The sequence below is a fragment of the Lupinus angustifolius genome, chromosome LG17 (genome assembly GCF_001865875.1).
Source record: "Lupinus angustifolius cultivar Tanjil chromosome LG17, LupAngTanjil_v1.0, whole genome shotgun sequence".
Classification (NCBI taxonomy): Eukaryota; Viridiplantae; Streptophyta; class Magnoliopsida; order Fabales; family Fabaceae; genus Lupinus; species Lupinus angustifolius.
Genome location: NC_032025.1, coordinates 3,801,466 through 3,824,770, shown reverse-complemented (window position 1 = coordinate 3,824,770; position 23,305 = coordinate 3,801,466). Strand labels below are relative to the sequence as shown.

At 32.9% G+C, this 23,305-nt stretch overlaps 3 protein-coding genes across 8 annotated transcripts in view; 2 read left to right on the top strand and 1 right to left on the bottom strand.

Moving 5' to 3' along the window:
• Positions 6,326-8,960, bottom strand: LOC109331190 (ATP-dependent Clp protease proteolytic subunit 4, chloroplastic-like). Its single transcript, XM_019565540.1, has 2 exons — positions 8,540-8,960; positions 6,326-6,988 (listed from the first exon to the last, which is right to left on the bottom strand). The coding sequence occupies exons 1-2, from the start codon at positions 8,956-8,958 to the stop codon at positions 6,505-6,507; spliced, it is 903 nt and encodes a 300-aa protein (XP_019421085.1). The 5' UTR covers positions 8,959-8,960; the 3' UTR covers positions 6,326-6,504.
• On the top strand, positions 10,401-12,664 carry LOC109331191 (60S ribosomal protein L13-1). Its single transcript, XM_019565542.1, has 5 exons — positions 10,401-10,505; positions 10,950-11,065; positions 11,161-11,294; positions 11,970-12,128; positions 12,260-12,664. Exons 2-5 carry the CDS (start codon positions 10,957-10,959, stop codon positions 12,479-12,481), a joined length of 624 nt encoding a protein of 207 aa, XP_019421087.1. The 5' UTR covers positions 10,401-10,505; positions 10,950-10,956; the 3' UTR covers positions 12,482-12,664.
• LOC109331188 (transcription initiation factor TFIID subunit 1-like) overlaps positions 13,558-23,305 on the top strand; it is a 29,076-nt gene continuing 19,328 nt past the window's right edge. For 2 of the 6 annotated variants that reach the window (XM_019565536.1, XM_019565534.1), the window contains exons 1-8: positions 13,558-14,187; positions 14,772-14,878; positions 16,912-16,974; positions 17,123-17,168; positions 18,409-18,660; positions 20,630-20,748; positions 21,305-21,455; positions 21,744-22,863. In XM_019565536.1, coding sequence (XP_019421081.1) covers positions 14,145-14,187; positions 14,772-14,878; positions 16,912-16,974; positions 17,123-17,168; positions 18,409-18,660; positions 20,630-20,748; positions 21,305-21,455; positions 21,744-22,863 — 1,901 coding nt within the window. In that variant the 5' untranslated portion in view covers positions 13,558-14,144. Of the gene's footprint in view, positions 14,188-14,771; positions 14,879-16,911; positions 16,975-17,122; positions 17,222-18,408; positions 18,661-20,629; positions 20,749-21,304; positions 21,456-21,743; positions 22,864-23,305 lie in introns of those variants that run through there. The other 4 variants (XM_019565537.1, XM_019565535.1, XM_019565538.1 and 1 more) reach the window with 4 other exon arrangements.

Below are 23,305 nucleotides of genomic sequence, written 5' to 3'. Positions count from 1 at the left end.
TTTAAACATAAAAATCCAAAAATAATAATTTTTACAAACTTAATTTAAGCAATAGTTTAATAGAAAAAATTTGAGCACTAGAGATTACTTTACTTAAAAGAAAAACCTTTTAAGCATTTTCTTAATTCCTATACAATAACCTTAACACACAGATAAAACTTAACTGAAAGAGTAATAACATTTTTCAAAAAAGAAAGAGAACTTCAATTGCGTAAGAGTAAATTATCAAAAAGCTTACATAATTTATTGGCTTTATGTTTTATATTGCTATGTTCAGTGTATATTTATGGCCATAACTTAAATATCTATTGTTATTAAACAATGAGAGAATAATGTACCCTTCTCTAGAAAACCCAATACCGCGTAGAATATAGAACTATACTTAGTGGCCAAGTGGTGGCATCCCAATTGAAATGTTACTTGAAAAGCACTACTTAATCTTGAGCAAAAGTCTAAAGTCCTTGTTAGATCACTATACACAATTATAAGTCAACAGTTTTCGGCCCTAATCAATTTGTCCATAGTAACTTCAAATTTCCTAAGCTGATTAAATATTTTCCTGATCTCGAGAAAATTAAGTATGTATTGTTAGGGTAAGATTTTTTTGCATTGTCGTTTTATCATTCACCATTCATTTTCAATTAGTATTGACTCTTAGATAAAAATAATAGAGATGAATGATAAATAGTACACTGTCTTTACATTCTCGTATGTTACTAATATAGTTTGCACTTTTAGTATAATTTGTTTAAATATTTTTAAAATAGTATGCATGAATGAGAAATAAAAAATGAATGAGAAAGAAGGAAGAAAAAGATAAAGAATAGAGAATTAAAGCCTCCATTAAAGTGTAACATTTTTCATTATTATCATTAAATTAAATGGATAAGAAGTGGTCATTATGACTTATTTATACAAGAGAAAAAAAAAAGTTTGTAAGTCAAATAACTAACACAAACCTAATTAGCTAATTCATAACTTCCTAACCAACTATCATCTTCCAAAAATATTCTCTAATGTATCTTTAATATTCCCTCAAGTTGGTGATTTGAAAATTTTCACTCTCCAGCTTGAAATTGATTTGAAACTTGATTTGAAGTAATAACAATGTTTAACCACCCATGGCAGAAGCTATATTGTCAAACGCTTAACCATTCATAGCAGAAATTATATATTTGTTTAACTACTGTGGACAGAAGTTGCCCCTCTAATGCTTAACCATACATAACAAAAATTATATATGAGCTTAACCATCATGGACAGAAGCGAACCAACCATTGATGATAAAGGAGAGAGAATATATCAGAATTTTGATCCTAATGAGTTACTTCAATGATGAATAAGAAATATGGATAAATGATGAAGAATAAGAAAATAATGTAATCTCGTATAGGATAAATTGATCATGATACCTCATTCTTGAAGAGCTTGAGGATATCAAGAAACTACCTTATGTACTTGAAAAGAATTATTGACCAAAAACAAGCTCCTTTGATCTGAATTTGAAGTTCGATGAAGAATGTGATAATGAAGAATTCAGGGCCATATGTCTTGGTCACTGAAATTCAGAAGCTTGAGTACCGATAGCTGCATCTCTTTACTGCATACAAAATTGAGAGAGAATAATTAGCATTCTTGGTGGTTTTCTTGATGGTTTTGTGAAGTTTGGTAGTGGTGATGAGTGAATTGATGGAGTTTGAATGATTCTTTGGTTCTTACATGAACCAAGAAAAAAAAATTCATTATGTTTGTAGATAAGGTAAATTGAGGAGACTTCGTAGAGCAAGATTCCACAACTTTGATGCGTTCAAAGCAGAAGCGATCAAATAATTACGCTATCATGTTAAAATAGTAGGAGCCATACATGAATGAGAAAGAAGAAGCGATCGAATAATTACGCTATCATGTTAAAATAGTAGGAGCCATACATGAATGAGAAAGAAAATATGAATAAGGAATAAAGAAGAAAAAGATAAAGAATATATAATCAAAACCTCAATTGAAATGTAACATTTATCATTACTATCATTAAATTGAATAGATAAGAAGTGAGCCAATATGACTTATTTATACAAGAGAAAAGAAAAAAAAAGCTTGTAAATTAAATAACTAACAAAAACTTACCTAACTAATTTCTAACTTCCTAACTGACTGTCATCTTTCAGAAATATCATCTAATCTATCTTTAATAAATACACTAACGGATATAGTTTTTTGTATTACTAATACAGTGTTCTACTATATTAGGAAAGAGGTTCCTATTTTAATATTACAAAAGGGAATCGTAAAAAACAAGCATAAGATTCCATCACCGACATCTACATATGTTTTTAATGATTACTTTATTCCTTCATTCGGTAATTGGCTTTTTATGTAGGGAATGGAGTATCTCCTCCTGTCAGTGAAAACATCTGTCATGTTCATCATTTTCAATAAAAATATTTTAAAAAATAAACAAAATAGCACACATGTCATATTTTTACTGACTATAGGAGATAAGTTATCTCCTTATATAAAGAGATACATTATTCTCTTTTATTTATTTGCTGTAAATACATGTACTTTCTTGTATGTTACATTTAAAGAAGAATCTGCTGAAAAGAGCGTGGATTGTGAATAGAGTAAATGCCAGATACTAAAACTGACTAGGGCAATAAATTCTGTGCTGTTTGACATTCACTTTTGGCATTTATATTTTTCTAATTGCTCAATTTATTACTGGATGGGTGCAGTATTATTTTCTCTTAACAAATATTTTCATAACTTTATAGGTAAAGAATTATTAAGGTTACATCTTAAAACCAATTGACAATGAGATGAGTAGTCCAACACGTATTTAAACCATTTCTGAGATAATGAGGCGATGTGGGACTTACTTCCCGGAAAGAAGTTGGGTTTTAGCTCTGATACCATGTTAAAGTTTCGTCTCAAAACCAATTGACAATGAGATGTGTAGTCCAACATGTATTTAAATCATTCCTGAGATAATGAGGTAGGCGATACTTCTCAACAAGAATTAATCTCTTGTTCCTTTGTTTTTGATAGCTTTTTAATTTCTACTCAATGTAAACTAGGATTTGTGCTTTTACTTCCTTGGTTTGACTATAACATATAATTTGGCACAATACTTGATCCGTAGTTGAAGTTGAACTACCCCAATTCCACCACGCTACCGGATAATTGCCTAATGTTTTGTTAATTTTCCATATAGTAGTTTGGCTTATGTCTTTGGAAAGTAATGAACACAAACTCAAGCAATGAACATCCGTTAAAATAGTAGAGCTATGTATGAATGAGAAAGAAATTAACAAACTTTTTTTAAAGAATGAATGAGAAAGGAATGGAGAATCGAAATTCTATTGAAATATAACATTTCTCATTATTATTATCATAGTTATTACAAAGGTATAAGAATAACCTTTTATACTAAAAGAGAAAAAATCACAAACAAAATTCAGCTTGACTAACTGAAACAACTAACTAAATAAACGATTAACCATATTATTAATCGATTAAAACATAAAACATATATATTTTAACAATATCAAAAGCAATAATATAAGTAGAACCGAGTAAGGAGTGGAGATGTGATGGGATAGTGTACTAAAACGCCAAATGAGGTGGGTCATGTACTTCAGATATTGAAATATCAAGAATATAACAAAACTAAATATTTTTGCTGTTTTAATAAAAAAAAACTAAAAGAAACTTTAAAAAAGAGGAAGAAGTAGGTCACACTCTCAAAAACTAAAGTGACTTGGAGTGACTTTAGTTTTATGAGACTACTCTTGGTGCTCATGATATATGCTAATTCTGAATCATAAGTTATAACTGAATGAAAATTATTTGTCTCACTTTTTATGTTTTATTGTATTCTAAATTAATTGAAAATTGACATATACTTAAAAAAAAAATCAAAAAATAAATTTTTATATTATTTAGTAGAATTTGATTAGTTTGAAACATAAAAATATAAATATTTAGAGACAGAGAGAGTCATGGTTTATGGTAAGGTGGATAGTTTTCTAGAAGTGGGTTTGGATTTTCTACATAGTGGACCCTTCATTATTGAATTAGGAGGAAATAGTGTTTGAAACCTTTTGATATTATTTTATTAAAAATAAATAAAGTGAGGATTGTTGATTTTTTCTTCTCATGTCATGTGTCAAGATTTGCATATGCTATTGGACTCTTATTTCTTCTCAACTAGTTTGAGGGCAAATCATGTGGAGAATTAATATCTTTTTTAAACGTTACTTTCATATCTTTATTATTGATAGTCCTTTCCTCACATTATTATCTTATAAGTCCTTTTCTTTTTCGTTTATCATGCCTACGATAGTATCTTATTAAACAATATATATATAAAACGTTCTAGATTTTAATTCTGAACAAATATATAAATAACATATATACATGTGAGATTAACTCAAGCAAAAACATTCATCATATCATATCATATATATAATAATAATAATAATAATTTTGAGTACAATGAATTTGGACTATTCAAGTATACATAAATGATAAAAATTAAAAGTTAGTTAATATACATTTATCTTTAAATAAAAATGATTCTAATAAAAACAAACAATTTATATTAATTATTTTCATTTCTCGTTGTTCTTGATTCACTTCATATATGTATAAATATGACTCTAGTTTTCATATATTTGAGAACAAAAATATGGATTTATACAATCATATATGAACTGGTTAAGATTAAAAATTACTTAATGTCAGGTAATCATTTAAAAAAGTCACATCCATTTTTTTATCTTTTTAATGTCCATTTTAATTATTCTTACTTCTTTAGTCCATATATAGGTATAAATGCAATTCAATCTTACTAAAAGTCACATTTCAAATCCATCACAAAGCCATCCAAAATAATAATATTCACAATGAGTGAGTAGATATGGAATAAATTTGAAGTTGCAAATATAGGTGAACGTGGTTTTCACATTCAAGTACATGTTTAATTAATAAACCATCATCATTATGCCCCCACAATACCCTACTTCTTTACAACAACATTACTTATGTAAGAGTAATTGTTATGGATCTAAATCATTATCGTAATGTTGTATGTGACAATATGTCGAGGGTTGCTTCTTGTAAAGTATACATAGTATTGGTGGTCCACTCATACGTGTCTTTAACAAGGGATGCCAACATTTTGGGTTGAAGAGATATTAATATTACTCATAGATCTCAACCCTTTTTTTATTTGGCTTATACAAAACTTTTTAATAAAAATCAATTTAAAATTTGAACTTTTGAGTTTTGATTGTTACCAATTGACCACATAGGTGAAATAAAATGTTTTTCCTTAAAATACATAGAGGTGTGAACACTAATATTTGTTTGTCAACACTAAATATATGATCTACCAATAAGAGTTAATACAATGAATTCGAAAGAGATGACTATAGTCCACAAAACTTCTTACCAAGTACTTGGACTCATTCTCTCATTTTCACATGGGTGCATAATTCTTTCACATGCAAATGCTCATCTTATAAAGAAAAAAATCAAAATAAATGTAATAGGCAAGCATTGAGTGTGAACTCAAAATGAAGTGAACCAAGCAGTTGCTATACATCCATCCATGTCTAACAAAAAAATTCAGACTATACACGTTCTTCATGTTCTATGCCATGTTATATTTACATATGTATCATCTCTTTCTCTCTCTGTTATATATCTCTGTCTTTTAATAGTGAGAGGAAATATTTTACTTCACATCTTAACCATCAATTTTAGGAAAATTTAATGGGATATACTCACAAATTCGAACCATTAAGTTTCCCTATGATTGATGATTAACATGTGAAATAAGTTTTTTTAAATTTACTTTTAAGTAGATTTCCTATATTTAATAATTTCCGTTTTTTCCTTTATTCCAAAAAGAGCTCAGTATCGCTACATTAGAAAAAAAAAAAAAGAAAGAAAGAAAGAGGGAATGCTTGGTGCTGAAGAAAGGGAATGGTTTTTATTTTTGAGTAGGATCCACGTATTTCATTTAAACTTATTCTTCATCTTAGTCATCAATTATATGGATATCTAATGATTTAAATCTACTCACTAATTCAAACAATTAGATTTCCGTAGAATTGATGGCTAAGATGGGGAGGAGTAAGTGAATCTTTTCTCTTTATTTTTGTTATTATGTTACCGATGTGACGCATCAGTTTCTTTTAATGACATTTTGCACTTGAAAAAGCATGGACCATTATGTGCAAAGTACAAGGAGTCAGTGTTATAGTTAAGATGAAAGCACAACATTAAAAGCTTTATAAACATAATTTAGAAACAATCAACATAACCAACAAATTTTCCATCACAGTATCACAATTCTTAACAACAAAATAAAATAATTTGTTACGACAGATACAAAACAATCCTACATTTCACTGTTTGTGACAGTAGCCAAAATGTTGTACTCAGCAAGCACTCTAAGGTAAGCTTAAACATGAGCACACGACTGTCAATAATTTAAAGCTAGTATATCTCATCATCAGGGATTTCCGGGGTTAAGAATTTCAAGGGGTCTTTACTTATTTCTTCATAATTCAGTGTTGACTTCACCTTTTCTGGTACTGGCATAAGAGGAATAATGCTATCTCTATCAATTACGCCATCGATAATTCCATACTCAACTGCTTCAATTGGAGACATATATTTATCCCTATCGATATCTTTCTGGACTTGTTCAAATGAGCGACCAGTGAAACCTGATATAATACTGGTGATGTTATTCTTGTTGTGCATAACTTCCTTGGCCTGAATTTCTACATCTATAGCTTGTCCACTAGCCCCTCCGAGAGGTTGATGAATCATGATACGAGTATTGGGCATAGCAAGGCGCTTGCCTTTGGTGCCACCACCAAGGATAATGGAAGCTGTTGATGCTGCGATGCCGAGTGCAATTGTGGAAACATCAGCCCTCACAAGCTGTACTGCGTCATAGATAGCCAGTGTACCACTAAATAGATAGTAACAAGGAAGGCGAATCAGTTGCAAAAAAGGATGTAAAGCATCAAACAGGACAAAAACATGTAAGGAAAAACACACCATGCAGAAAATATTACTAACCAATAATGATTTAACAAAAATAAGACATCAGAGGCACATGACTCCAAGCAAATCCTAACTTTCATTTAAGTTTCCTAGCTGTCTAACAACATGAAGCACCAATGTGCTCACACTACCTTAAAAACGTGAAAGAGGACATATACATACGTCTTGGTGTAATCAGCATAAATAAACCAGTCCAAAAGAGTAAGCAAAATAATAACAGCAAATCAGCAATGAGCTCTTGTTAAAATCAATGACATAAATAAGATATGGCCTCAGCTCTATACTAACTTGGAGAAAGAGTAAAAAAACATAAAGTAAACAAAAAGAAAAGAAAACTGAGTAGTAAAGTCTTCATCTAGGTGGTGGTCTTCAAACTCTTTCCATTACTCCTTTGAAGTAATCATTGGCTTAGGACCAAAATGAAGCTAAGAAAATCACACTATCATACACAATATGCCAATGCAAATAGTTATCCTTGAAAATTTTAGCATTCCTCTCCAACTATAGGCACCAAATAATAGAACATATCACACAACCAAGGAGCCCAAAGTCTTACCTTTCCCCTCCAAAAACCATGTCCCAAATTGTATCACCAACCACGTATCCTAGCTTTGGATTCATGAAATACACTTGTTAGAGGGTCCCATAGACTTACCTTCCCTCCCTTCCCCTCCAAAAACAATCTCTCAAACAGCCCCAAAATGTTTCATGTTACTTCATTCAGACTCCCAACTTCCATATAGTACCACTAATCATGTATCTAACCGTGTAATCACTAGAAACAGAAAGTAAAACCAAAATCTCCTTACATTCTTGCTTTTCTGAAAATCTTAATCCCAAGAATGTAAAAAAATTACAAAAGGTCCCTATTTCTGTTTCTTTTCCATCTGATTTATCTTCTCTTCCTAATCCATCTTATCATATACATTTTCCACCAATCAAGTATCCTGGTAACACCATGTACTCAATAGAAGCAAAATTTAAACACCAAAATAACTTAAGGAAGTCATAAACCACCCACCAAAGTCCACATTTGTTCTAATCTTTCAGGAAATTCCAATGAGGCAATGAGCATAATGTAAACAGCTACAAAGGTCCTTTTTTCCATCTCTTCCCTTTCCTACACATTAATCTTCTTTCCTGACCCACCTTACCAGATACATTTGCTACCAATCATGTAAGTAATCACCAGAAACATATCTTATAGAACAAAATAGCTCAAACCAAGGAATTTATAAACCAATCAATCGAGTTCACACCTACACTTATTTCCCTGAAAAATCTAACAACAACAATGTTAAAACCTATAAAGGTCCTTTTGTCCTGTTTCTTTCCCTACCCTTTAAACCTCTCTTCCTAATCCATCTAATCAAATCAAACACACTCATCATCACCATCACCATAAACCCTATCAAAAAAACACATAAGAAATCATAGAAAAGGAAAATTCAGTAACCTGAGAGAGCCACCAGTGGAATTAATAAAAAGCCTGATATCCTTAGTGGGGTCTTGTGCATCCAAAAGCAGCAACTGACTAATAATAGAATCAGCCACAAAGTCATCGATGCTGCTACCCAAAAACACAATCCTCTCCCTCAGCAATAGCCCCATGGCATCGGTGTCACCGCCTCTCACGGCAGTGCCCGGTGCCTGAGACGAAGAAGGGTGAAAAGTGATAGTGGGTCTTGGAGATTGGGGCAAAAAGGTTGAATTTTTGGAGGATGTGGCGATGTAGCATCTGGGTTTAGGAGATGGGGTTTTGGGGTTGGGGTTGAAGGAGGAAAGATGTGATTTTGAGAAAAGGGTTCGGATTAGAGAGTTGGAAGGAAGAGAAGTTGAAGTGTGAGAATGAGAAGAGATTGAGAGAGAATTCATGGTTGTGGAGAAGAGGATGAAGGCCCAGCCTCTATTCGCACCAATCTATATTCAAAAGATAATTCTATAATCGTAAAATAAATAAATAAATATGTTGATTTCACCTACTATGCACTTTGGATCAACAAATAAATATGATGAATGTTTTTTTATTCCTCACCTTTTTCCATAACTAATTATACTGTTTTGAGATATGTGATTGAATGATTGTCTCTTTTAGTAAGTATTGCTTACAATAAATCTGATTTATGTTTTCTTTGGTATACATAACTATAATTTTCGTATATTAATTTGAATTTAATATATATACATTGACAATGTGTCTTTAAGCTATCAATTCATCATTCATATGTAATCTAAATCAACAATGAATAATATATTATAAGTGTAAAAAAATTACACTAACAATCCACATATATTAAACTCTATCTATACTTCTATATCTATATCTATATCTATACTATATATAAATGCAAAACATGGTGTAACTTCCACCATGGTGTAATTTCTATTTCCTATTTTGCCATTCACATTATTTAATTTTTACAAAAAGACCATATAATCATAAATAAATATCATCAACACATTAATTAATTATATCTTTCACATTAAATTGAACATTATCATAAATACATAAAAATTATAACAAATACATTCTAATTCTAAAAATAAAATATATAAAAATTGAATACGTAGTTCCATATAATATTGATCAGCAGTTCGTGCCTGTACACACTAGTTAATTATAAACAAAAATATATGTATTGCCAATATATAATAGATTCTTTATATTTAATTATGATCTGATTTTTTAAATAATGTAAATGAATAATAAATTATGTAATAAATTTATTCTCACAGTACATATATATTCAAGTCTTAATTTTATACTATATATATGAAGTGAGTGATTCGATTTAAACATTAAAATTAGTGGAATCGAAGTAAATTGAATTGAAAAATATTTAAGTTCAGCTTCGCCTCTAAATAATTTTTTTTGAAGAAGCCTTTAAGATTAGTTTCTTTCACAGTTTAACTAACATATTGAAGATCTACTAATAGAACACATACTTTAAAAAAAATCATTAAAACACAACCTTTACCTTTGTCACCATTCAATTATTGTCCTTTAACTAAATGTATAAATCACTAAGTTATATACTACTGTTATCTCCAAACATAAGCTTTTATGAAAGAAAGAGTGAGACCCTTCAAACATGGTGGGGTTTTGGATAAAGTGAATAGGGTGTGGGATATTAAAAGTTTTAAGATAAATGTAGCAAGGGTATTATCGGAACATCAATACAATGTGATGTGAGAAATCTCTAATAAACAAATAAACTACTGTATCTTCTTCAAATAGCCCAGTATGTAAAGCCCAAAATGTGAAGCCCAATAAGAATAAAACCTAGAAATAAGATGAAATCTGAGCCGTTCATATATGAGTATATGTTTCATGGTTTCCTTTAAAACTGTCACTAACCCTAGCCGTAGTAGCTTATGCTCCTTCTCTGCAACGAGGTGCTATCGCGTGTCAACAATTGCAGGTACCTTTAACATTTTCTCTTCTATCTTCGATTCGCATCTTCATTTCATGCCATGTTTACGCTGTTAGTTTTCCATGATTTTTCATGTTTGCTTTTTATCACATTGAAATATATACATGTTACTCTGCCATATATGTGCCTTTAGATCTTGTGCTTAATTTTGTTTCAATGGAGATAACCATTATATATATTTTTGAATTTTATATGGTGTTCATTTTATGTTTTTGTAAGATTAATATATTTTCAAACAATAATTTTCGTTTTAAACTGGATCCTTGTCCCGTTTGGAACATTATAATGTTGTATGCTGTTTCATTTCAGTGAGAATTTTTTAGAGCTAGATCAGTACATGGATTGGTTTTGTGGTTATCTGTTAGGGATATATTATCTTTTGTTCGTTCTGTACTCTTTAATTTTAATTTTAAATGTGGTTTTCACTTTTAGTTAAGCAATGGTTAAGCATAATAATGTTATCCCCAACGGACACTTCCGTAAGCATTGGCAAAACTATGTTAAGACATGGTTCAATCAACCAGCAAGGAAAACCAGAAGACGGTTAGGTAATTTAATTCACTTTTTTTTGCTGTAATGTTGATTGTAGTATTTATTATGTTGAAGGTTTTCGATTGACGCATATATTTGTATTGATGGTCAGCTCGCCAGAAGAAGGCTGTCAAGATTTTCCCCAGGCCTACAGCTGGACCTCTTAGACCTGTTGTTCATGGCCAAACTTTGAAATACAACATGAAGGTCAAAGCCGGAAGAGGATTTTCTCTTGAAGAACTGAAGGTAAACTAATTCCTTGTATTTGATAGAGTGTGAGAAAAATAATTGGTCCTAGTTGTTGTGCTTGGGATTCTAAACTCCACAAATATCATTCATGGCTAGGTTCTTGCTACGTGAGAACACAGTGATCTGTGTTTTTTGCTGATGCTCCACTCAGAATTAATAAGCTATTTCATTGGATTTTTTGTTTTTACATGTGCATTATATGTCTATGTTTTTTGTTCATTTAGAGCAACCACAATGGTTGTTCTTAGCATTGTTCTTAACGGAATAAGAACATTCTTACTCTGTTCTCCATTTTGTCGTTCTTGTTTTCTTACTTTTGTTCTTAAACAAGAACAATTCTTGATTGTTCTTAACCAAGGAAAAGGGAGGAGAGAGGGGTAGATTTTGTGGGAAAAGTTAGATGCTGTGAGACCCAAAATTAGATGTTTTTATTTCATGGTGAGTTGTAATAAATTATAAAATAATATGAGACCCAAATAAGAATGAATATGTTGTTTGTGGAGATATTTAGCTTGAAGATGCTGAACGATGCTAAAAATCCTCTCATGCATTAATTTGAAATTTTGCATTGTTTTTTATGAGGAATTATTGTCTTATTTCTTTGAATTTTATTGTTACTTGCTTCTGTTTTTTAGTTCATTTATACCTTATTTTTGTGGAATGATATCATAGGCTGCTGGTATTCCCAAAAGGCTTGCTCCAACTATTGGAATTGCTGTTGATCACCGACGCAAGAACCGATCTTTGGAAAGTCTGCAAGCTAACGCCCAGAGGCTGAAAACATACAAGGCCAAATTGGTTGTGTTCCCAAGACGTGCACGCAAGGTCAAGGTAATACAAAATGTGCAACATGCATCTTACTTCGAGGGGATTTTTCGTAATTTTAATATCATGGTTCCTGCTATATAAAGGTGAAAATGAAAATGTGTTTGACCTTCATCTGGTCCCTTTGTTTTTTGCAGGCTGGTGATTCGACTCCTGAGGAACTTGCAAATGCTACCCAAGTCCAGGGATCATATCTGCCAATCACTACCGAGAAGCCAACTGTGGAGCTTGTGAAGGTTACGGATGAGTTGAAGGCATTTAAGGCTTATTACAAGCTCCGCCTTGAACGCACAAACAAGCGCCATCATGGTGCCAGATTGAAGAGGGCTGCTGATGCCGAAAAGGAAGAGAAGAAGTGATGACTCTGAGAATTCCCAGTTTTTTTGTCAATCCATATTATAGTTCCTGCAAGACAATGTTTCCTCATAATTAGACTCATTATGAACGTGCTTAATGATAAACATTGTTCCTTTTATCTTTTAAATTTTTGTGAACTGTTATTCCAGTTTCATGGTTTAATTTGTGCTTGTGTTTGCCTTGATCATTTGGTTGTTTTGGCAGTAATTCATTATCATTAGGCTGTGTTTGTTGGGTAGATTATTTTTAAGAAAATGCTTTTGCTAAGCTTTCTAAACCCTGCAATGTCGTGGCCTGTGGGATGTTTGAAAACTTTTAATACCAATTAGTGAGCAAAATTAGGTTGAATCTTTTATTTTCCCTTTTCCCTTAGCCAGATGCTTTTATATTTTTTCATTTAAAAAGACACCAAAAAAATAATTGAACCCTCAAATCTTACCACCACTGTTCTACTTGAGGACCTATGTGGCCATTTTTCAAGGGCTAATTTTGTGGTGATTTTTCTTTTGAAGACCGAATTGAAATTTAGTAGTATTCAATAAAGAAATCATCTTTTATTTTCGAGATAAGTGTTGAACAGTCATTTTATATTACTGCATAATTTTATTTAGCGTCTTGCAAAAAGGTATACATTTTAGTAATCCTTATGTTAAACAAAATATATTTTTTAATTAAACAATCCAAAACTAAATCCTTAATAGATCATTTAATTTCTTTTCCACTCAACTATATAGACTAAACCCTAATAAATAATCCAAAAATGTAGTTGAGATATAATCTTCTTTAGCAATTGTTATGTTCTCTCTATTAGCTTCGAGCCTGAGTGAAGTATTATGTTTTTCTTATATAAAAAGTTGTGTGTTCAATGGGTAAAAATAAGTAGAGTAAAGAACTATTTTAACCACGCAAAAAATGAAAAAAAATCAAAAGAAATTATAAAACTTCCAAATGAATCAAATTAATATTTTTTATCATTTTTATTACCATTTTCAAAAACTAATTAGCTTTGTTAAATTAGTTTGAAATTGAAAGAGGGAAATAGGTATTGATTGAAAAAAGCAAAAGGAGTTTGGTCCACACAGAAGAGTTGAATAAAATCGCGTAGCAATAACACCATAATCCACTCTCTTCTCAACGAATGATCTCACATTTAAATAATCTCACTATTGCACCATCAATAACCGCTCTCTAATCTCCGATCAACATAACCGCCACTTCCAATCTCCCTCGTCGGAAACCCTCCCTTTCACGGTGCTGCCTCCGATTACGAGTCTCGCTCAGAATAGAGGAACCATAACTCCGTTTTGATTTTGCTCCAAATTAAGTCTCGTGCACGATATCGGATGGTTTAGGGTTCCGGTAGAAATCATTCAAGGTTTTACTCTCCGAGCTCGAATTTGTTGATAAATAACTGTCTGAGGTAATCTGGAGGGAAATTTGCGAGGGTTCTTCGCCGGGGTGAGAGGAGGATAACCTAATTTCTGAATTGCGGATTTTCTTCATCGGGAAAATAAGAGAGAATTTCGGAGTGAAACAACGTTCGGGTTTTAATTGGGCATAGAAGGCATAAGAAGAAGATAGTAATTGGAATCGATTGCTGCAACTGTGCTTTGATGAGTTATTGATTTCTGTGTTGAATTGTGATATCAAGTCTGCACACACAACATGGGGTATGATTCGGATAATTCGCAAGATGGGAGGGATGAAGGTAACTATGTTCTATGAAAATTGTGGAATAGCAGCATGAGAAGTGATAAGAACAAAAAAAATGAAAATAGCTGAAATATTTTTAAAAAAAATGTTTGGATATACAGTATGGTTGTTTTAGTTGTTATAGGCTGGGCACGTAGATCTCTACCAAATTTAGGGCCCATTTGTTTGGTTTTCCTTCTTACAAAAGGTTTTATTTCTGTATAAAAACCACTTTTGACATTTATATACTTGTCCGAGTCCGACTCGAGTCTACTGTTTATATGGAATAAAAAGGTGAAATTCAACTTTCTGGAGAAGCTGGGTCTTTTAGCTTACAAAAATGATACTGTCAAACATTTTTGGAGAATCGCTTTGTTGAGAATCCTAAACAAAAAAGGCCCTTAAGCTTTCATGTTTTACTTTTTAGTTTAAGCTTTATAGTACATGGCTGCATTTAATGGAGGGTAACTAAGTTTATGGTTATGTGCTCAAATCTGTGAACTGAAGTTCCTGCTTGAGTTTAAGTTCAGTTATTGCATGTAGTGTATTTATTTTTTGTATAGTTTATTCACTCTATGTTTGATACATTTGAATTGGTAGATGATGAAGAAGAATATGAGGAGAATGACAAGGGTAATCGTTTTCTTGGGTTCATGTTTGGAAATGTTGATAACTCTGGTGATCTTGACGCTGATTACCTTGACGAGGTAATTCTATGCAGCATTTGATGTTACATGTGAACTTGGTGGTCAAAGTCTGTAGGGAATTAAGATTGAGCTCATGCATGCAAAAATGTAGTGTTTAGATTGCTTGTCTATTTTTCAACTTATGCTCGTTATTTGTTAGATTGCGTTGTAACAAAACCCTAGTTGCATAACTAAGTTTTAAACTTATTTGTACGCTTTTTTGTGTGATGAAAGCACAAAACATTTGTTGTTTGATAAAATTTTCAACTTATTTGTGACCTTTTGCTGTAGTAAAGCCTTCCTTGTTGGTTGTTTAATTAGGTACTCATATGTAGTATTGACAAACTGGTCGCTAGACCCGTTTAGCACGCGGCCACAAAATGCCTGTATATCAAAAGGTGGCGCATGCATGCCAATTCTTGATTTTTGGCCAAATTTTCATGCTGGCATTAAAACGGGCTGCCCACGAGCATTGATTAATAATAAAAAAGAAAAATTTATAAAACTAAATAAAAGGAAATTAAACAAAGTTGTTGAAGAGAGAAGACAAAAAAACCTTGATATGTTATATGAACTTGAACAAATCACATTATATTACAAAGTTTTTGAGACATTAAATCACAATTTATTTAAATCCTAATACTTTTTTAAACATTAAGCCTGTGAGCTGCCCACATTGCTCAATAGGAATGCCCGTGGGCATAGCCGGGCTAACTGACTATACGTCTTGCCTGCAAAAAATTATGGGCTATGCGGGCAGACCCCAGTCATTGCCATCACTACTCATGTAATGATAATGTTTTTAAATTTGGAGTATAAATTTATTCAATAATATTAGCTAGTATTATGATTCTTTAATGTAAAATGAGTCAAGTGGTCCGACCAGTCACTCATTGACCCCGTACCCTAACCGGTCCGAGTTTAATAATCCAGATTTAGGTTCCTAAACTTCTATCTTAATAGATTTAGAACCACTTTTGCTGTGTTAATAATAGTTGTTTTTCTTTTGGGCGGTGTTTTTACTGGAGTTTTTCAATCATAAGTCATAAGTATAATGTAAAAAAAGGGAGGTAGTTTTGAAGCCAGTGGACAGCATGAATGTCTAAACTAAAAAAAATATGTGCGCTTCATCTTTGGAAGATTTAGTTCAACTGTGAAGAAAAAGTTGTCACTTGATAAATTTGGTCATTTAATGAAACATGAAACTTCAGTTGAATTTGATTAACTGGCTGTTGTTCATGCTTTTTCCCGCAAACTGAAACTACAATGAAAAGAAATAAGATATGAAGAAAGACATCAAAACAAAGGGCACTTTAGTCCCTTTGTATATATTTCACAAGGATTCATCAGAAGAAACCATCTGCTGAATACCATAAAAATACCACAGAATCAATTTTATGCCAAGCTGCTTAAGTGAATCCAGGGTCTCAATGTTTCCCTTAAAGATCTGTGCATTTTAATTTTACTCCAAGCAAAGTAAATGATATTACAGTGTGAAAGTTTGCCTTAAGATCCGTATATTTTGCGTTTAGTTGCTTGTCTTTCATTTATGCTTACATAGAAAAGATCAAAAGAAGGTCCCAAGAAATAGAAATGTTGGAACCTTGTGCATGGTAGAAAAGCAGCCTGATGGAATGGTGTGGGGATTTGCTTTATCTTTTAGTTCTCAGTTATTTAGAGCCAGATTAGACCTTTTAGCTCTGGATGCTTTTCTCTGTTCATTTTGAGGCTGCAGTGCTGCACGGAATGTTCCCTGTCTAGTATATAGTAATATACATATTGTGAAGGAGAGAGAAAATAGTAAGTAAAAGTGCTTATCATCAATTTTAGAAAGGTGTCCTAAATTTGCATCTTGTATAATCTTTTCTGTGTATTTTAAAGCTTTGTGTGGCTTGTGTTGATTCTCCTTGTTGCAATGGACTATCCCTTTTGGATTGTGGAGTGATCAATTGCTTGTTCAAGATAAGACTGTTCTATTCTTCATTTATTTATGGCAATTTGTTCCGATGAAAAGCTGTTAATTTTGTTGCTAAACTAGCATATTTCCTTTCTAGGATGCAAAGGAGCATCTTTCTGCATTGGCTGACAAGCTGGGCCCATCACTGACAGATATAGATGTAAGCAAATCTGAGTATCATTATCTGGCTGTACTGTTTGATAGTTTAATTGAAAATGCTATCTGTTTATGTGGTTAACAAGTGTCTAACTATCATTTTTTCCTTCTATATTTCATCACTTGTTGATGATAATGATTCTTGTTTGCAGTTGTCAGGAAAGTCACCTCAAACACCACCTGATATTGTTGAACAAGGTGAAGTTGTATGCCAGGAAAAACTATATCATGCAGTTTTTGATATTCTGTTGGTATCATTTTTTCCCTCATTAACTGAGAGCACTTTGCCTACTTTTATTTATACTCAAATTCATTTTCTCATGCCGGTGGAAAGTATCATAGGAAGAAGTGGCCATTTCTCTTTTCTTGCTGAAGACGAAAAATTATTATATTTAAGATTTTCTACCATCATATTGGAGGACAAGAACTGACACTCTTTGGTGGTACGCTTATTTCCGGAAAATGTTTGTGAAAAATATCATTTTTGGAAAATAAAAGAGGTTAGTAATTGTGCCTGATGGTATTGGTAGGGGTTAGTAAGGGCTTGTGCTGCAAGTCAACAGAAGTAGACTAAGAAAGCAAGCTGCTATAAAGTTATGGTTGTGGCTTGTAATGGGTATTAACAATCATGCACAGATTGGCTTTGCTTTGGTGTAAAACTATGGGATTTTTAGTAGGGTTAAATGATAGATATGCTGGGAGGTTGGCATGCTTTGCTGCATGTCCCTTTTGTGTAGTTTCTCTGTGTTTCTTATTGTGCCTGTGAGGATTTCTTATAATTTTCTCCCTTCTTGGAAATAACATTTTTGCTTGCAATGATAAGGCTACATACATCTACCCTCCCAAACCCCACTAGGTGGGAGCCTTGTGTACTAGGCCACCCTTTTTTGTAATTTTCTCCCTTTTCTTATAATATTTCTTTTCTTGCAAAAGATAAACATGCACAGATAATAGGCATCCATTCGTGTCTGGATAGTCACATAGCTATCTGGGATCAGTGGTAGGTGCTTCTGGTGGTTTCTGTTTATTCCTAAAATGAACTTTATTTCTAAGGTCAAGTGCATTTTGGTTTCTGTTTACATATTTGCTTTCAAACTAAAATGTGCTCATTTTGTACTTACTTTACATATTTTAAAATGAGTAAAATATGCTACAATTCAGATTTCATCTAAAGTATGTTGTGTGTTAACAGTAGTGTGTAACAACAGGACAATATGTTTGTCTTTTTTTTACATGGTTGGCAATGAATCTTAGTATGAAACTCAAAAAAATTAAGTTGCTTAATAATTGTCGTGAGTCTTTTTCTACAAAACAATGAAAACTGTTGTTGAAACCTCTGACATGTACTCATGCTACTGTAGGATATCCTGCTTCGGTTTGGCATCTGAATTCTTGTGAAGCCTGTTTATTTTACTAACTGGGATTCTTTTAATCTTAGATTGTGGTGAAAAAGCTGAAGATGCAGTTGATTATGAAGATATTGATGAACAGTATGATGGTCCAGAGACTGAAGCTGCCAATGAGGAGATGTATTTATTGCCAAATAAGGAATTTTTCTCTGCTGAAGCCTCTCTTGAAGTTTTGGAGTCCAGAGCTTCTGTCTTTGATGATGAAAATTATGACGAGGAATCTGAACAGGAACAAGACTTGGTGAATGATAATTCTAAAATTGATGGTATATCTTTAGCTGGTAATATGTTTTACCTGACTTGCATGACTTTATATTGCTATTTCACTTTGTTTAATTCTAACTTAAGGTGTGGATTTACACCTTTTAGATGTTGGTTATGGTTTTCATGAAAGTGCAAGAAAGTTGGTTTTAGTTGTAGTTTTGAAATTTGAACTGGATTGGTGAGCAGAAAACTGGTCAAGCCTCTATAGCCAGTAAGCAGAAAACCAGTCAATGTACGAGCAAACCATACACGGTGTAAGAGCTTGAACTGGTTCACAATTTGATCACAAAATGTGTAATTCATAAGAAGATGAATTTCAAACATGGGTGAGCAGTGTCGCCTGACAATATTCAACCGCTTGCGGCCTTATGTTGTGTGATATAATTTAATTAACTATAATTGCATTAAATTTAGTTGACTTCAATAGAAAATCATATTTGAATTTGAAGGACATAAAGTTTTATAAGAGAGAAGAATGAGAGAGAGCGAGAGGAAAGTGAATTCAGAAACTCTGGTTGTATTGAATGAATTGTTAACCGTCAGTTCAAGAGGAATAAATATTTATGCATGAGCTTTCATAACTAGGACAGCTGTCAATAAAAAGTAACCACCTTTGCTCACTCAGAAGAGGTGAGTATACACTTAATCCTGGCATTATATTGTTTACAGTATTAAGAAAATAAACTAGCCTAACTATTACTCTAATAAATAAAAATTATATGAAAGGGCCATTCCCATTGTATTTGTGTATTTATTATAAAAGTGTTAAATATGAAATATATTATAATTTGAAGACTCATATATTAAGTTCAGTCTGACCAAGGTACCAGCAAGCCTTGAATCAGTTCCTCAGGCGGTTCAATGACCGGTTTAGTTTGCAGAACTCTGAGTTTAGTAATCTAGCTGTAGTATTTTATTTGCATCCTTGCCTTTTTGAAATCATGAATGCTGAGAAGCAGTGAGAAAATGAAGGAGAGATCAGATTTAAAATAGCAAGAATTTTGGTTTGGATCTTTTGGCATCCATGGGCTTTTTAGTAGTGCTTTTGTTAGACATGCAGAGGGATTAGCATGCTTTGTCACATAAGTTTTAGCAGTTTCTTTTATTTCGTTTGTGAGGAAGACCTATCCTCTTGCTTTGTACTTTATTCTTCTCTTCTAACAATATTTGTGTGTCAGAGAGAACCTGAGGTTGATGGAAAAAATGTTTATACTATGTTTGGCACTTTCCATGTAGGAATTGAGTGTGCACAAGTGCTACTAGGAACAAGTTTGTCTGGAAAATGTTTTCATATATTTTGACTGACTGAGAAAAGAACAATAGTTCTTTTGGAAATTGATTTGTTCTGTGTGTAAATTACATTTTTTCTAAAATGCTTGTTATTAGTGGTTGCACTTGAATCCAGCTATTCAATGGGCTGTGTGGGTTTGACTTGATAAAAAAGCTTGATTTGAAGATCAATTATGTTTAATTTAAACTGGTATGCGAGGCTCGGTTCTCTTAATAAAATAATGTTCACTTTAAATTTTTATGCAATGCTCTATTCTTAATTTTTCTATTCTTAATTTGATTCAATCTTGAAATTACTTAAATTCGTCTCACAGGCTTGCGAGCTGGTTGACTGAATATCATAGTATTGATTAATTACAAAATGTCATTATATTACATTTAAAAATTTAAATTTACACAATTTAATGGAATATTTTATAGTTCATATTTAATAGAATGAAGTTTGAACTGTAGTTTCAACCTTGAATACTCGGCCTGAATTTGGATATAATGGTTTTGTGTTGAAGTTATGCTTGAATACCGTGGTAGTTTGCTGAACATAGCTATAAATTCAACTCCTAATCGTTATGTGAGGGTTGAAGCTCTGAAGATGGAATCTTGGGGAAGAAAACTAAACATGCTTGGTTTACTAAATTAATGGTAGGTGAATTCATGTTGGACTCTTGCAGTTTACTTATGTTAGCTTTTGTCATTCAGGGGAACAGGAAGAGAATTCTATAGACGCGTCTAAAGGAGAGAGTGGCCAGGAACAGGATCTACAAGTTGGCTTACCGCAGACCGAAGAATGGGACACTGAAATACAAAAACTTGAGGAGGTCAGTTTTTTTTGTGCTACCCATGAATGTTTGTTTATTATCTAAGGATTTTTAAGTTGTATACTTTTCTGATGACTACATGAATATGAATTTTGGTTTGAAGGTGTGACAAATAGGACCCTCCAAGTTCTGAATACCTAATGTTAGATTACTTGTGGCATTGTAGAGGATAATATAAATGATTGCAACTAATAACGTGTAAAATTACGCGGACCAGCTAATCTGAACTTCTGTTTAACAGGCAGGGAAAATAGAAGAGCAACTCCTGTTATTAGGATGAAATCGTCACCAAAATAAATATAGCCTTTAGGATTAGGCCACTCATAGCTGTCTAGCTTGATTAATTTGGTTCCTCGTGTATCTAACCAAGTAATTGTTGGTTTAGTACAGGTGTATTACAAGTATAGTACACTGGTACAAGCCTAATCCAATAAGCATTGAACACACTAACAATAATTTTCTCTAACATTGATGATAATTTTTGTTCACAGGATTATAAAGTTCTCATGGTTGACTTTTTATTTCTTGTTAATGTCTTAATTGATGAAACGAACAGGAAGGATCTGAAGTTATGAAAAGGTTTACACCATTGCCCGTTTTGTGTGTCGAAGATGGGGTAACTATTTTACGTTTCTCTGAAATCTTCAGTATTCATGAACCTCTGAGAAAGGGAGAAAAGAGAGAGTGTCGCCATTCTATTCCTAGAGGTATGTACGTAGAGATAGGGAATGCTTATCTGGATGTTGTTTGCAAGTGTCACAGTTTGTTGAGTACTTCAAAGAGAGGCATTGTTGGAAAACTTGACTATTTATCATGCATTTTATCACAATGTAAATAATTGTCACACAATTTTCTAACGTATGTGATTGCAATTGCAATTTAGAACTGACAGTGGTGAGATTTAAAAGCCAAAATGAGATTTGCTAGCTTTCTGGAATACCTGTCGTCGGTTTTTTGTCCTAATTGGTTGTTGTTTCCTCCTTTTGTATTTCCAGAAAGGTACAACAAGTCTTTCAATTTTTCTGATGATACTGTTGAAGAGGATGAAGAGACATTCCTCAAGGGCTTCTCCCAGAGTCTCTCACTTACTGAACAGGTTTGTGTTGTTCATAACGATGTATCAGAAAGCAATTATGTTGACTTGGAAATTCCAAAATTTGGGTTTCTTCATGGGGATGCCCCGTTGGCTGTGAAAGATGATCGGCAACAGAAGGACTGTTGTCTTAGTGCTGAACCAATGAAAGAGGATATAGAAGAAGATCTTTCCCAGAAAGATGATTCTTTCATATGGGCGAACTTTTACCCTCTTGATCAGCAAGATTGGGAAGATGAAATCCTTTGGGGCAATTCTCCTGCTGCAGGTGATAATATTGTTGAGAGCTGTGAAATTTCTGGACCTGAATTGGGAGACTCTGGAGGCAATAAAGTAGAAATCGAAAGTGAGAAAAATCTTCAGTTTGAACCCCAGAAGATGATGTGGGAGAAAGATCATAATGTCTTCACATGTGGCTCCTCTCCCTTGTTGGAGCCCTTTGGTTCAAGGGATCCTTTGGGATCTAAAACCAATTTATTGTCAGAAAGTCTATTTCATCCCCAACTTCTGAGATTAGAATCCAGATCTCAAGAGGATAGCTCTTGTCCTGAAGATGGTAGAGGGGGGAATATATCTGAAAAGCATAACCAAATTGGTCAAGTAAAGCGTTTTACCAAGATTTTTTCTCAAAACAGAGAAATGATAGAGGGGTCCTGGTTAGACAAGGTAATATGGGAGGAACTTCATGAACCTACTGTTAAACCAAAGCTTATCTTTGATCTTCAGGATGATCAAATGCACTTTGAAGTTTTGGATAGCAAGGACTGTAAACATCTTCGCCTTCAAGCTGGGGCTATTATTTTAACCCGTTTCTTAAAATCGAGCAGTGGGGACTCTTCTGAGATAGCAGGACATGGAGGTCAGCATGGATGGCGAAATGTTGCAAATGACAAACACTATTCGAACAGGAAAACTTCTCAGCAACTGAAATCTAATTCTAAAAAACACTCAGCTCACGGTATCAAAGTTTTTCACTCACAACCTGCACTGAAGTTGCAGACGATGAAATTGAAGTTGAGCAAGTAAGAATTTATTTATTTGGGGGAAGGGGTTTTTGTAGAATATTTTTTTATTCCTTGCTTGTTTTACCTATATTTTATACATTCTTGCATAGTTATAATGTTATGTTTTTTAAAATGAACTTCTGGTAAAATCTTCTTAATAAGTAACTAAGTGGTTAGAGTTTGTTTGATGTTTGTGTGGCTACATGATGCTGATAAGTATTGGTAAAACATTAAGAAAATCCGCTAGAACACCAAGTAGTCAAACTCCAATTTACGTGGTAGGAGATAGAAACTGCGAGGACAGAAGCAATTTAAAGAAGAAAGATGAAAATTAGTGAGGCTAAGTGCTTTCTCTGCCTAATGGCCTGAGCCACCCTAAAATCCTTCCAAGTTCCAGAATACCTTAGTCTGTGCACTTCTCTATTTATTCCCTCCACTAACTGCCTATTCACTGGCCTAT

Coding starts and splice junctions, on each gene's coding strand:
- LOC109331190 (XM_019565540.1), bottom strand. CDS start 8,958: ATGAATTCTCTCTCAATCTCTTCTCATTCTCACACTTCAACTTCTCTT. Junction 6,989..8,539: donor TCCACTGGTGGCTCTCTCAG/GTTACTGAATTT, acceptor CTATCTATTTAG/TGGTACACTGGCTATCTATG.
- LOC109331191 (XM_019565542.1), top strand. CDS start 10,957: ATGGTTAAGCATAATAATGTTATCCCCAACGGACACTTCCGTAAGCAT. Junction 11,066..11,160: donor GAAAACCAGAAGACGGTTAG/GTAATTTAATTC, acceptor ATTGATGGTCAG/CTCGCCAGAAGAAGGCTGTC. Junction 11,295..11,969: donor TTTCTCTTGAAGAACTGAAG/GTAAACTAATTC, acceptor ATGATATCATAG/GCTGCTGGTATTCCCAAAAG.